The 12,928-nt window shown below is 58.5% G+C and overlaps 5 protein-coding genes across 5 annotated transcripts; 4 read left to right on the forward strand and 1 right to left on the reverse strand.

The window, feature by feature from the left end:
• Nucleotides 1-382: 382 nt before the first annotated feature.
• On the forward strand, nt 383-3,060 carry VTJ04DRAFT_4285 (uncharacterized protein; the record flags this gene model as incomplete). The annotated part of the gene is made up of 3 exons (XM_069362278.1): nt 383-610; nt 677-2,333; nt 2,393-3,060. 3 exons carry the CDS (start codon nt 383-385, stop codon nt 3,058-3,060), a joined length of 2,553 nt encoding a protein of 850 aa, XP_069219241.1.
• A 254-nt stretch (nt 3,061-3,314) lies between these two features.
• Nucleotides 3,315-4,194, reverse strand: VTJ04DRAFT_4286 (uncharacterized protein; the record flags this gene model as incomplete). The annotated part of the gene is made up of 2 exons (XM_069362279.1): nt 3,315-3,989; nt 4,090-4,194. The coding sequence occupies 2 exons, from the start codon at nt 4,192-4,194 to the stop codon at nt 3,315-3,317; spliced, it is 780 nt and encodes a 259-aa protein (XP_069219242.1).
• A 590-nt stretch (nt 4,195-4,784) lies between these two features.
• VTJ04DRAFT_4287 (uncharacterized protein) lies at nt 4,785-7,010 on the forward strand (the record flags this gene model as incomplete). Its single annotated transcript, XM_069362280.1, has 3 exons — nt 4,785-5,132; nt 5,199-6,066; nt 6,118-7,010. 3 exons carry the CDS (start codon nt 4,785-4,787, stop codon nt 7,008-7,010), a joined length of 2,109 nt encoding a protein of 702 aa, XP_069219243.1.
• A 729-nt stretch (nt 7,011-7,739) lies between these two features.
• On the forward strand, nt 7,740-9,263 carry VTJ04DRAFT_4288 (uncharacterized protein; the record flags this gene model as incomplete). The annotated part of the gene is made up of 1 exon (XM_069362281.1): nt 7,740-9,263. The coding sequence occupies one exon, from the start codon at nt 7,740-7,742 to the stop codon at nt 9,261-9,263; it is 1,524 nt and encodes a 507-aa protein (XP_069219244.1).
• A 980-nt stretch (nt 9,264-10,243) lies between these two features.
• VTJ04DRAFT_4289 (uncharacterized protein) lies at nt 10,244-12,661 on the forward strand (the record flags this gene model as incomplete). The annotated part of the gene is made up of 3 exons (XM_069362282.1): nt 10,244-10,674; nt 10,743-11,880; nt 11,939-12,661. The coding sequence occupies 3 exons, from the start codon at nt 10,244-10,246 to the stop codon at nt 12,659-12,661; spliced, it is 2,292 nt and encodes a 763-aa protein (XP_069219245.1).
• Nucleotides 12,662-12,928: the final 267 nt, after the last annotated feature.

A 12,928-nucleotide genomic window follows, 5' to 3' on the forward strand; every position in this document is an offset into this window, starting at 1 on the left:
TCCCACTCCCCTACTTCTCGTCATCCTCCCCCCGATTTTCGAGCATCATCCACTCCCGCGTTGCGATCTTTCCATTGTTGCGATTCCGTTCCACAGCGCCTTCGGTATCCCGCAACAACAATCCCACTCAATCTTCGCAAATTTTGCTGTCGCTGCGCATTACTCCGTATCAGGAGACATCCTGCATCCGCGCGAACCGTTGCGCAGTTCCCAGCGACACGGAACGGTCAATTCGATGGCCACGTCGATCTAGATCACCTCCCCGACGCCCGTCCGCAGGCGACCAGATCCTGGAGCAAGCCCCAACCGATATTCCGAGTCGCCTCTCTGCACCTCCGTCAAGACTGCGAACTTCGAACGCAGGAGCTAGCATTTGTTCAAAATGCAACCGCCGCAAGTACCCGGTGGCCCACAGCCACCGCAACCACAACAACAACAGCAGTCACAACAACAACAGTCGTTACCGACCCAACAGTCCCAGCAAGCACAGCAATCCTCTCAGCAAGCTTTCTCCATGAGTCAACCGTCGTCGCAAACCACGACGGCTTACAGACAATTTGCCGACGTCCCGTTGAAGCAGACGAATGAGCCAGACATGGGCATCTACTCCGTAGGTTCCCTTGTTTTGCTATGCGCCCCTTTCCCTATGCGACCACTGCTAACACCATGTGCCTAGGCCGTGTATTCCGGTGTCAATGTATACGAAATGGAGGTCAACGGCGTGGCTGTGATGCGTCGCCAGGCAGACGGCTGGCTGAATGCCACCCAGATCCTCAAGGTTGCCGGAGTCGATAAGGGACGTCGCACCAAGATCCTGGAAAAGGAGATTCAGACAGGCGAACACGAGAAGGTCCAGGGAGGTTATGGCAAATACCAGGGTACCTGGATTCCGTTCGAGCGCGGTTATGAAGTTTGCCGCCAGTACGGCGTGGACGAGTTGTTGATGCGACTCTTAACCCATAAGCGTGGCCAGGAGGGAGGCGCTGCCGATGTCGACACGCCAACAAAGGAGCAAGCCATGGCTGCGCAGCGGAAGCGCATGTACAATGCCAGCTCACAAGAGAATCGCGCCAGTGGCATGACCGGGACCTTCTTCAAAAACATCTCATCAACAGCATCCCATGCCATCAACGCCATCAGCAAAGCCCGACTCGACTCTCCGGGCCCTAGGAACCGTGCCGGACCGAGTCGCGCCCCTAGTTTCCACCGTCAATCTTCGGCGTTGCAGGATGGAGGGGAGTACCCGCCCAACTCGCAACAGAGCTTTGTCTCGGATTATGGTCATCCCGATTCGGCCTTTGGTTCACAAAACACCCAACCCGCCGGGGGTGACGGTGACCAACCACCACGGAAGCGGCAGCGAGTGCTCACACCGGCCAACAGTTTTGGCGGTGTTACGCCTACCTATCCACAAGTTGACGGCTATGCGTCCAACTACCCTGGCTCCCCGACGGAACCCAACGAGTCTTTCATCTATTCTCAAGCCGGTGTTCACGTTGACCATGAGCCATACGCCCCTGGTCCTTTGAGGCCGCTCCCCTTCGACATGTCTCCAGAGGCCGAGGCCAAGCGCAGCATACTGATGGGATTGTTCATGGATCCTAATGGGCCAGACCAAGCCAAGAAGAACATGCTGCGCGGCATGACCCCGCAGGAGCTCGACGCACCTATCGACTCGCAGAGCCATACCGCCTTGCATTGGGCTGCGACCTTGTCACGGATGCCCCTCCTTCGGGCCTTGATTGAGGCCGGCGCGAGTCCATACCGTGTCAACGCCGCCGGCGAAACGGCCCTCATGCGCGCGTGCATTGTCACAAACTCGATGGATCATAGTTCGTTCCCCGAGTTGCTGGACGTCCTGGGCATGACTATCGACGTGAGGGATGATAAGGGTCGCACCGTCTTGCACCATATTGCCGTGACCAGCGCCGTCAAAGGGAGAAACTCAGCAAGCCGGTACTACCTCGAGAGCTTGTTGGAGTGGGTTGTGAGACAGGGCAGTGCCCCGAGCAGCCAGAATGGACCTGGGAACGGCTCAGCCGCGCCCAAGATGAATATCGGTCGCTTCATGAGCGAGATTGTGAATGCCCAAGACTCGAGCGGTGACACGGCGCTGAACATCGCGGCCCGCATCGGCAACCGCAGCATCGTGTCACAACTCCTTGAGGTTGGCGCTGATCCCAACATTCCTAACCGCTCCGGTCTCAGGCCTATCGATTTTGGCATTGGGGCGGACGCTGAAGACCTCCGCAATGGCGACGCTTCGAGCAGGAACGGCGCTTCGCAAACATCCAGCCATAAGACAAAGGAGAACAGCGAGGAGGTTGTGAACTGTAAGTTGCAGCTAAAGTTTTCCTTTTTCGGGGGGATCGATACTGACCAACATTTCTAGCCATCACCCACCTCATAAACGAGTCCTCCTCCATTTTCCAGAATGAGCTCAAGAAAAAACAGGAAGCCATCGACGCCCTCCATAACTCGCTGCGTACGACCTCCGCGCAGGTGGGCGAGGCGAGACGCAACCTTGAAGCTCTTCAAGAGAAGCTCAAGGCACAACAACTGGCGCGGCAGAAGGTCAGCAACTTGAAGCGGGCCTGCCAGGAAGAGGAGTACCAGCTTCTGCAGCTCGAGCAGCGCCACGGCCGCCTCGACGTCGACTCGGCTAACGCCTGGGAGATGGAACTGGAGGCGGTGCTGGACCAGGTTGCTGCGCTCGAACGGCAACAGAACTCCAACGCGGTCGAGGGACACTTGCCCGTCCGCCCTGTGGTGCCAGATGAGCTGGTGTCGCGATTGCCCGATCGGACGGTGCTGCAGGCACGTATTCGGGCGCTGCGCGAACGGGCTACGCAGACACATCAGGCGGTGGAGGCTCTGCGGGGGCGGAGCAAAGATCGCGAGCTCAAGTACCGCAGACTGGTGGCGCTGTGTACACGGCGGCCCGAGGCCGAGGTGGATTCGCTGCTGGACACGCTGACGCGGGCAGTCGAGTCGGAGAAGGGCGAGCTTGAGATCGCGAGAGTCAGGCGGTTCTTGGGCGGGGTTGAAGGTGTAGCGTAGGTCGTGTATGAAGGGATTCGTGGTTGGTGAGAGCGAGCGAGGTTTTGATTTTTCAGTTTCTGGTCTCATATATGGCACAGCGTTCTTGGTCAGCTTAGGCGGCGGACTCCCAGGTTTAAGTCATCAGGGATGGTTGGTCTGCGTTCTTGGTCGAAGAATTGTATCAGGTAGAGGTATCCTTTTACTCCGTACAGCAAAATATTTGATTGTATATATCACGGCATTCTCTGCCTGCCAAAGCACAACCCTTAATATCATACCCCGACACTGAATCCGAAAGAACCGTCAAACACATCAGTCCTGACCTCGGGCTCGGCCCGCATGCTTTTGAGCTCCTCGAGCGAAGGCACTTTGCCCGAGGGGTAGAATTTGAGCAAATTGTCAACGTCTTCATCCGATAACTCGCACATCTCATTCCACGCGTAGGCGTCGCTAACGCGGGACATCCAAGCCATGCGGCGGGGAGCGTCTTCGGGGCGCGGAGCGATCTGGCGCAGGCGGGTGCGCAGCTCCCCGACCCTCTCGATAGCACCGCCCGCGTTGGGGGGGAGTTGGCGGGCGATGAAGCGGCGGATGACGCTGGCGAGACGCGGGCCCTTGCCGTTGGTGCTGACCATGACCTGCAAGGGCCCGTCCCGATGCACGCTGCCGAAGAAGAAGTCGCACTCGGGAATCACGTCGGCCACGTTGACGGGGATGCGGCGCTGCTTGCACAGCGTCCAGATGGCGGTGGAGGCGTCCGGGTCGTCGACAGCGACGAGCACCATGTCGGCGCCGTCCAGGTCGGCCGGCTCAAAGTTGCGGTCGACGTGCGTCACCTGGCCCTGGCTCACGCGGTAGGCGACCTCGGGGTTGAGACGGGCCGCGGGAGACACGACGGTGACGTTGGCGTCGGCGTTGAGGCAGTGGAGGATGCGACCGGCGGCGACCTATATACATGTAGGTAGGGGGGTTAGTGTGGTGTTATGCTTGCGGGTTCCAGGTTGTTTGTCTTGACATGTCTCCGGTTTATGGGTTGGAATTTCATACCTCGCCGCCGCCGACCACAACCACCTTCTTGCCCCGGATCTGCCACGCAATCATCAGGCTCCCGCCGCCCTGCACCTCGGGGAACTTTGACGGCGAATCAGCCATGTTTGCGTCGTTGGCCGGCAGTCGGGACACGGAAGAAATGCGGGAGAGGGCCCGAAGTCATGGTTGTGTGCTAAGAAGAAATCGAGCTCCGCGGAGAGGAGAGGTCTGAAAAGCAAAGACCCAGAGAAGAGAGCTTCTCCAGTCGTCATTCATTGGCCACCGCAAGAAAGCTGCATCCGCGGTCGGCGGACAGGGACCCCACGCCGATCTGTCCTCCGCTGTCACTGCCAGCCGCAGAAACCGCAGTGGAGGAGGTGGCATCCTGGGACCCGGGAACGCTGGAAGTGGGGCGAAACAGTGCAGGGGTTCATTGACTTGCGGTTGTCCTGCCGTGGTGCAAGACGGGCAAGACGGGAGCTTAGCCTCGTTCATCAATCGCCGTCGTCATCCATCGAGCAATCCACATCTCCTTCGTCTCAACATCCCTTCCTCCAGCCAACAGCCAGCGCTTCACCACCTCCACTCCACGCTAAGAGACAGCATATCGCAAACACAAACTACCCCGCGAACGAACCTCGAAGCCATGTCTACGGAATAAAGGAGAGAATTACATTACTACCATCCAAACCGGCGGCGAGCAGCCTCCATCCATGTCGGCCCGTCGACTCGGCGGCGGCAGGGTCCTGGGAGGTGGACAGGGCCTTGCCCCGCCGGCACCTGCTTCTACCCATCACCATGGCAATGCCCTCTCTCACGGCCATGCACACACTCTCGTCCATCGATCAGCGAGCCCGCGCCCCGGGTCCGATGCCAGCACGCTCTCCTTCCCGTCCCACTCCCGCAACTCAACGCCCATCTCCCTGTCGCCCTCGTCCTCGAGCCCGCTCCCAGACTTTTCCCAGGACCTCGCCTCCAATGTCACGCTCGGTCCGGCGGGGCCGGCCGGGTCTGCGGCCGGTTCCTACAAGCTGGCATGTCCCATATGTGAGGAGGAAATGGTATGGTTTCCACCATGTCGCTCGGGAGGGAGAGGAAATCAAGACTGACTGGCCATATGGGGACAGGTCACACTCCTCCAACTGAACCGACACCTCGACGATGTCCACCAAGAACTGCCCGAAGCCGAACAAAACGAAGTCAAGTCATGGTTCGACAAACAGGTCTTGAAGGCGAAGCGCTTCCAGCCTCTCTCGCTCATCAACCAGAAACTCAGGGGCCTCGACGTGTTTGAGGCCAACGAAACACAGCCAGCGGCTGTAGTACCAAGCGGTCCTGGCCGGGGCGTGGAGACAGTTGTCGACCCGGAGGAGCTGGTCACAAGAAAGCACTGGCAACGGCCCACGGGGGCCGACGTTTGTACAGATCCCCTCTGCGATCGCCGTTTGGGCCCGTTGACTGGGAGCGTCAACTGCAGGAAATGTGGCCGGCTGTTCTGCGAAGAGCATACCATGTACCAGATGAAACTCTCTCGGTCCGCCGCCCACGAGCCTGTCCGGGGGATTTGGTGTCGTGTATGCGAGACGTGCTACAAGTCCCGAGAGGGATACAACGACCACACCGGATTCTCCCGCGACCATACGGCGCTCTTCGCCGCCGTTCGCACCAAGAAAGTGGAACGCCAACGCCTCGAGGTGCAGCGTCTGGAGAAGCGACTGACCAAGCTGCTCCAGCTTCTCGTCGAGACACTCCCGGATCCTGGATCCAACTCGAGCTTGCTTACCCCGCTGGCGGGGCAACGCAGTCAAAGGAAACTTATCGAGCAGTCTGTGGTGACGTGGGAAGACGACGCCTCAGTACTGAGGTGTCCATTTTGCAAACAGGAGTTCCGGCAGTGGACGTTTAGGCGGCACCATTGCAGGATATGTGGCCGCGTGGTGTGCGCCGACCCAGCGACGAATTGCTCGAGCGAAGTTGGACTGGAGGTGGCCAACCGTGGGTCCGCCTCGATGCCCCGAATAGAGTTTTCGCTGACGCGGACAGCAGCATCGGCGACGAGAATGGGCGGTCCTGCGTCCGAGAAAGCCAGTGTCGGGCCTGGCCCGGCCGGCGGAACTATCAACATTGACGTCCGCATGTGCTGCGAATGCAGGCAAACAATCTTCTCGCACCGCGAGTTTGTCGAGTCTGTCCAGCATCGGCCTCCAGATCAGCGAGCTTACGAGACATTGCGACAATTCGAGCGCGGCATTACTCTGCTACTGCCGTCTTTTCACAAGGCCTTACAAGCCTTGCAGCCGTCGGACGAGGACGATGCTCTCTTTGAGAAGCCGCCGGCTACACATGCGCAAATCCAAGAAGCAGCGAAAATCCGCAAGCGTCTTACCGACGCCTTTGCAAAGTACGACCTCGCGGCCAAGCGCATCCGCAACCTCAAAACCGACAGCCCGACACAGCTGCGCCTGCAAAAGGCCATCTACGCGTCCGCCTCGGCCTTTTTGCACGCCAACCTCATACCTTTGAAGAGCGTGCCCAACATGCTCAAAACGCCCGCCTCGGGCGGGAAGAGCCACCACAGCAAGCTCACCGCAGCGGCGACCAGCCATCTCAACGGCTCGTCGCCCCTCCGCAACGGCCATTCCGTGCCGTCGTTTGATGCCGAGACGTCGAGTCTCGGCGGGATTAGCGAAGTGAGCAGCAGTGCGGCGGCAGCAGCGCTTGAGACCGAGGAGAAAGAGGCCCGTGAGAGGCTGGTGGTGTTGGAAGAGCAGCGGTTCATGGTGAATGATATGCTGGCGAATGCGAGGGCGGCAAGACGGTTTGAAGAGGCGACGGCGCTGGCGAAGAATTTGGAAGAGCTTGATCGGGAGATAGAGGCTTCGAGGCAGGTGGTCGCGAGGGTGGAGCAGCGATGGGAGGGGCTTTATTCGGGGGCGTGATGATGGGAAATGGGAAGGGTTTTATGGGAGGAATGGGTATGACTTTTGGCTGGGTTATTCTACTGCACGCATAGCTTCCTTGGATTTATTGCATGGCATGGCGTTTTGGAACAGGGGAAACTGGGTTAAGGAGGTTGGTCTCTGGTAGGGTTTGTGGTTTGACTTAGGGTGTAGGTCAGGCAAGGAAGCAAAGGGCATGCGAAGCAATATGATATTGGTGCTAGTCCAACGCGTTCAATGAACTACCAACTCTATCTCTTTCATTTCATTCTCTGTCCGAATACTTAGTAGAGTTGCCCTGTATTGTTGCTCTCAGGCGCCCACCAGAAACTGTTGGCCTTGGGATGGCATCCCTACAATTCGCCATATCGAGGGTTAGGGTTAGGCCTGGAGTCTACTTGCTGTGTCGTCATCGTGGGGCTGCTTGCTGATGTTGACTTGCACCCGTCCAATGCTCATTTCACCCCTTGCGCTTTTGACAATTGAATGTTGAAAGCAAAGCCCAACACGCGTTCTTACTATTGACGTGACGTGTCAATTTACATATTCTGACAGAAACACGACTTGTTGAACCCAGTTTCACTGATTTTCGCCCATTTTTGACGCGTCGAAGATTGATTGACGCTCCTCCGCGTCACGAACCAACCTAACATCACATCCGGTCGAGAACACAACAACCGATTCAAAGCAACAGCCAACCCCTTTCTGCGCCCTCACATAAAATATAAAATGCCCCCCAAACGCCGCCAGCCCCGACCCCCTGACGACGCTCCTCGACGGCGTCGTCGCCCTTCTCCGGCGGCCGAATCCGCGCAATCCGGCCCGGAAGAAGACGAGAATGAAAACGAGAACCCATCCAGCGAGGACGAACAACGAGAAGAAGAAGGCCAAGCTGTCCGCGTCCCCTTCTACAACACCACCTTCTCCGCTCACCGCGTCTCACCGCTCTACCTCGGCAGCAGTCCCAGCACCAGCACCGAAGAAGGAGACGGGGACGCGCTATCCCCCGCCCACCTGCGCCTTCTGGCGCAGAGGCTGAGGGAGCGGCTTGTTGGGGATGTTGTCCGCGGTGTTGAGATTGGGCCGGGAACGGGAGGACAAGTTGGTGGTGGTGGTGGCGGCGGCGGGGATGACGGTGTTGCTGCCGTAGCTGGGCGGGCGGGGGCGTTGGAGAGCGTGGGGATACGATGGGTGAGGGTGGGGGATGTTGTTGGGTTTGAGGATGGGGAGGATGAGGAAGAGGAGGAGGAGGGAAGGTCGGGGAGGGGGAGAAGGAGGGTTGCTAGTGGTGCGGTGAAAGTGGCTGGGAGGAAGGCATTGCATGTGGAGATTCGGTACGAGCTGGCGTCGGCTACGGCGGTGTTGTTGCCAGCGTTGGAGTCTGAGTCGGAAGGGGGAGGGGACGGGCAGAGGCGGTTGGGGTTCGCGGTGGGAGTTCAGGGAGGGGAGGATGCGATGGAGTGGGAGCATACAGTCGATCCGTCGCGGTTTGTGCGGCTGCCTCTGCTTTTGCTCAGGATGCCCGCGCCGGTGAAGGTTGCGTTTACGGACTGGTTGTCAACCACGTTTGACTGCCGCGTCAGTCCGATGCGCCTGGGCACTCGCAGTTTGGTGTTTTCGTGGGAAGCTTGGATCAGGACTGCCGGGTTGAGTTCTGGGAGGGTGTCGGGCAAGGATGTGGCCATCACTCTCGGATTTCATCTTCCTACGGACAAGCTGGGACAGGGCGGTGGTGAAGGCATTGCCGACCAGCCGGAGGGGTTGGGAATTCGATCCATCGATGTCATTGTCCCGGCCACGGAGCTGGAAAGGTTCGTCGCCGAGGGGAAGCGACTACCTACGACAAGACAATCCAAACAACCTGCCGAAGGGGGCTTGAAATGGAGCTGGCAAGACGATCTGGCCAAGCGCAGAAAGCTTGCCGGCCATTTACACGAAGAAGGCTGGGAATGGCGGTCCGAGGTGGCGGCATCGGACAAGAAGAAGGATCATGGCGCGTTTGCTCAACCGTTCACAGAGGCGCTGGGGTGCTATTTGAAAGAGCACTTGGCGTTGGACCTGTTTCATCCGGCCGTGCGTATCACCAAGATTGGGTGTGGCGGGTTTGCCATGTCGGAGTCACGACTGAAGGTGTTTGCTCCCACTCGGGCAGGTGACGAGGACGGGGCGTCTTTGAGAGCACAGCGAACTGCTGTGCTGGAGCTACTTGGGGGGTTGGTTGAGAAGGCTCGGGTTGGGATGAGTGGTGTTTAGGTTTCATGGAGGACGCCTCAAGTGTATCATTCCTGGAGCATTGGTGTTGTTATCCTACAGGTCTGTATGTTTGAGGCGGTTGGGATGGAAATCTGGCGTTGTTTGGCATGAGGAAATATGATACCCTATGTCTCAGTACCTGAACTTTGGTTTGTAACAACGCAAAGAAGAAGCACACTTGTATCTTCTGCCACGACCCTCTGACGAACACAATCTGTGAGGCGCTCAACAAACATGGACTGGCATCGTCATCTCTTGTGGACATGACGTCTCCGCGGTGGCTTGTTGACAATCCCCTTTTTAGGTGGCCAAGTCCTGAGGGGTCCGGTGGCGGGGAGTTTGCCCCTCCAGCCGCGTCCCAGCCAGAAGGAACATCAATTGTCCAGTCGGATTCCCCGCCTCGGACCCGGACCCCTCACATGGCCTGAGTGCAGCAAAACCCACCACTGAGTTAGTGTGTTGTCTTGTTCCGCTGGGCGTGGTATGCGGGGTCGATCCCCACATGGTTTTTTACGTAAGCCCAGACCAGCCAGGTCGACAGGACCAGATTCCGAGGGGCAAAGACGTGAGACGTCGCTCCGTAAGGCTTGAGACGGCGTTTCATCAGTCGTTAAAAAGGGATAAGGCCCCACGTTTTGCAGCTCGTCAGTGGAACCTCACTGCGTCTCCGAGGGCACATATCAATCATCGCCCTGACCGCTTTCTTTTCTTTCTATGCTAGCAGCTTTTCCCTTGCTCTCTCAATGGCAAATCTTGGAAGGAAAACGTCCTGACAGAGTGCCTTATGGATAGGTACTGATATTGAATTCTGGATTGTGTGGCGGGAGGAACCGAATAGGGACGGGATCAAAGGAGTCTTTTACCTGGGTACCTTGCTGTCCTCGACCTCTCTCACCTAGTTTCACTACGGGTCGGCACTCGCGACTTCGCCGGGTTCCTAGATTTCGACAGCAACAGAAGGCTAGTCCAGAACCCGAGCCATGTCCTCGCCGCGCGGGGCACAAAGCCACCAGCCCGCCCATCCGAGCGGGCTGCGACAAACATTCACAGCGTCGCCCGGAGACTCTGGAGATGATGCATCCCAAAGCGTCCCCGGGCCAAGTCGCCCGCAACCTACCGAGACCACGGCCTTGCTGGGATCTTCCTACGACCACCGAGATGCCCCTCATGAGGGGCCTTGCTACCATGGGACTTTCTCGCCCCGGGCAGAAACTCCAGTTGACAGCCTGCAAGCCGACACATTGAGCCTCTCAGGCTCTGAATTCTCGGCCAGCGGGCTCGATGGCGGCCCCGGCCCGTCTGCGAGGAGGAAAACGGGGAAGAAGAGCTGGGCGTCCAAAATCAAGAGCAAGAAGATGAACACTTCGAGCGTGTTGGCTGAGCAACATGGCGTGCGCGATGGACCTCTGATGTACGTCCCGACCTACCATCTTATCCTCGCCTCATTGGCATAGACTGTCCCGCTAACCCAACGTTCAGGTACCTATCCTACTACCTACCGGCCATGATATGGACGCGCCAGTACAATTGGTCCTACTTCAAAGGGGACTTTGTCGCCGCCCTCACCGTTGCCGGCATGTACATCCCCATGGCTCTGTCGCTGGCCGACAACCTCGCCCACGTCCCGCCCATCAACGGCCTGTACTCGTTCGTCATCAACCCCCTCATCTACGCCCTGTTGGGCAGCTGCCCGTCCATGATCGTCGGCCCCGAAGCCGCCGGCTCTCTGCTCGTCGGCACGGCCATCAAGGCAAGCCTCGACCGCCACGGCGGCGACCAAGACGCCAACCTGCATGCCAGACTGTGCGGCATCATCACCGGAATTTGCGGCGCCATGGTCCTGATGGCCGGGTTCGCGCGCATCGGCTTCATTGACAGCGTCCTCTCGCGGCCGTTCCTGCGCGGCTTCATCAGCGCCATCGGCGTCGTGGTGTTTGTGGACCAGCTCATCCCCGAGCTCGGGCTCAGCAAGGCCGCCGAGCAGGCGCACGTCGGCCACGCGAGCAGCGTCGATAAGCTGCGCTTCATCTTTGGCAACCTCGATAAGGTACACACCCTCACCCTGACCGTCGCCGCGACGAGCTTTGCCGTTATCATGGTCTGCCGCGAGGTGAAGCGCCGGTTGCAGCCCCGGTATCCTGGCGTCGCGTACATCCCGGACCGGTTCTTGGTGGTTGTGTTCTCCGCCTTTCTCGCGTACCACTACGAATGGGACAAGCACGGGGTTGCGGTGCTGGGGAAGGTCGAGGCTGCCAGCGGCCGGCTGTTCAAGTTCCGCTGGGCTCTCCAGCCCGCCAACATGGTCTACATGCGCGAGACCATGAGCACATCGTTCTTGATCGCGCTGCTCGGGTTCTTCGAGTCGTCCGTCGCGGCGAAAAGTCTCGGTGGGGAACCGTTTGCTGGCATCCAGCTGAGCCCGAACCGTGAGCTGGTGGCTCTTGGAACGGCGAACCTCATCGGCTCCTGTTTCTCCAGCCTTCCGGCCTTTGGCGGCTATGGCCGGAGCAAGGTCAACAAGTCTACCGGCGGGCGCACCCCGATGGCGTCCATCATCCTGAGCGGCTTGACGCTGCTTTGCATCCTGTTTATGCTGCCGTATCTTTACTATCTTCCGGTACGTGACACAACTACGTAGCTCTTACCTATCATCGTGTGCTAACAAAATCCCCCAGAAACCCGTCCTATCTTCACTCATCAGCGTCGTCGGCTGGTCGCTCATCGAAGAATGCCCGCACGACGTGCGCTTCTTCTTCCAGATCCACGCCTGGAAAGAACTCGGCCTGATGGTCATCATCGTCGTCGCCACCATCTTCTTCTCCCTCTCCTTCGGCATGGCCATCGGCGTCGGCCTGTCCTTGCTGCAAGTCATCCGCCACGCGACGCGCCCGCGCATCCAGATCCTCGGCCGCATCCCCGGCACCGACAAGTTCGAGAACGCCGAGGCCGACCTGGACCGCCTCGAGTTCATCGAGGGCTGCCTCATCGTCAAGATCCCTGAGCCCCTGACGTTCGCCAACACGGGCGAGCTCAAGACGCGGCTGCGCCGCCTCGAGCTGTACGGCTCCAACAAGGCCCACCCCGCCCTGCCGCGGTTGAGGAGGGAGGACTCGAATCGGAATATCATCTTTGACATCCACGGGGTGACCTCCCTCGATGGCAGCGGGGCGCAGGTGCTGGAGGAGATCGTGCGCGACTACCGACAGAGAGGGGTGCGGATATTCTTTAGCCGAGGGCCGGCGCCCGATTCAGCTGTTGGCAAGATGCTGCGCCGGAGCGGGATTGTTGAGTTAGCTGGTGGCGAGAGCCATTTTGTGGATGATGTCAATGAGGCGCTGAAGCTGACCGAGGCTGAGCAGGCTGGGGATGGCCGGTTTTCGTCGTCGGTGGCTCCGTAATCTCTAGAGTAGCTACGTATAATGATTGTGATGGATTTGTTTGGCAAGACTATCGGAAATAGACAAATCGTTGTTTGGCTTCATGGCTCTCGTCAGGGCATACATTTGCGTCATTGTGGTCAAGGTTGTTGTAGAGGTCACCTCGAGGTAACTAAGTTCAGACTACAGCGCAGGTAAATGCTCGTTGCTCTCTTTTCCTTTTTTTCTTTTCTTTCCTCTTTTCTTTTTTTGTTTTTTTCTTTCTTCTTCTCTCTCTCTCTCTTCTTC

Source organism: Mycothermus thermophilus (assembly GCF_041956435.1).
Source record: "Mycothermus thermophilus strain CBS 625.91 unplaced genomic scaffold VTJ04scaffold_3, whole genome shotgun sequence".
In the NCBI taxonomy this organism is placed as follows: Eukaryota; Fungi; Ascomycota; class Sordariomycetes; order Sordariales; family Chaetomiaceae; genus Mycothermus; species Mycothermus thermophilus.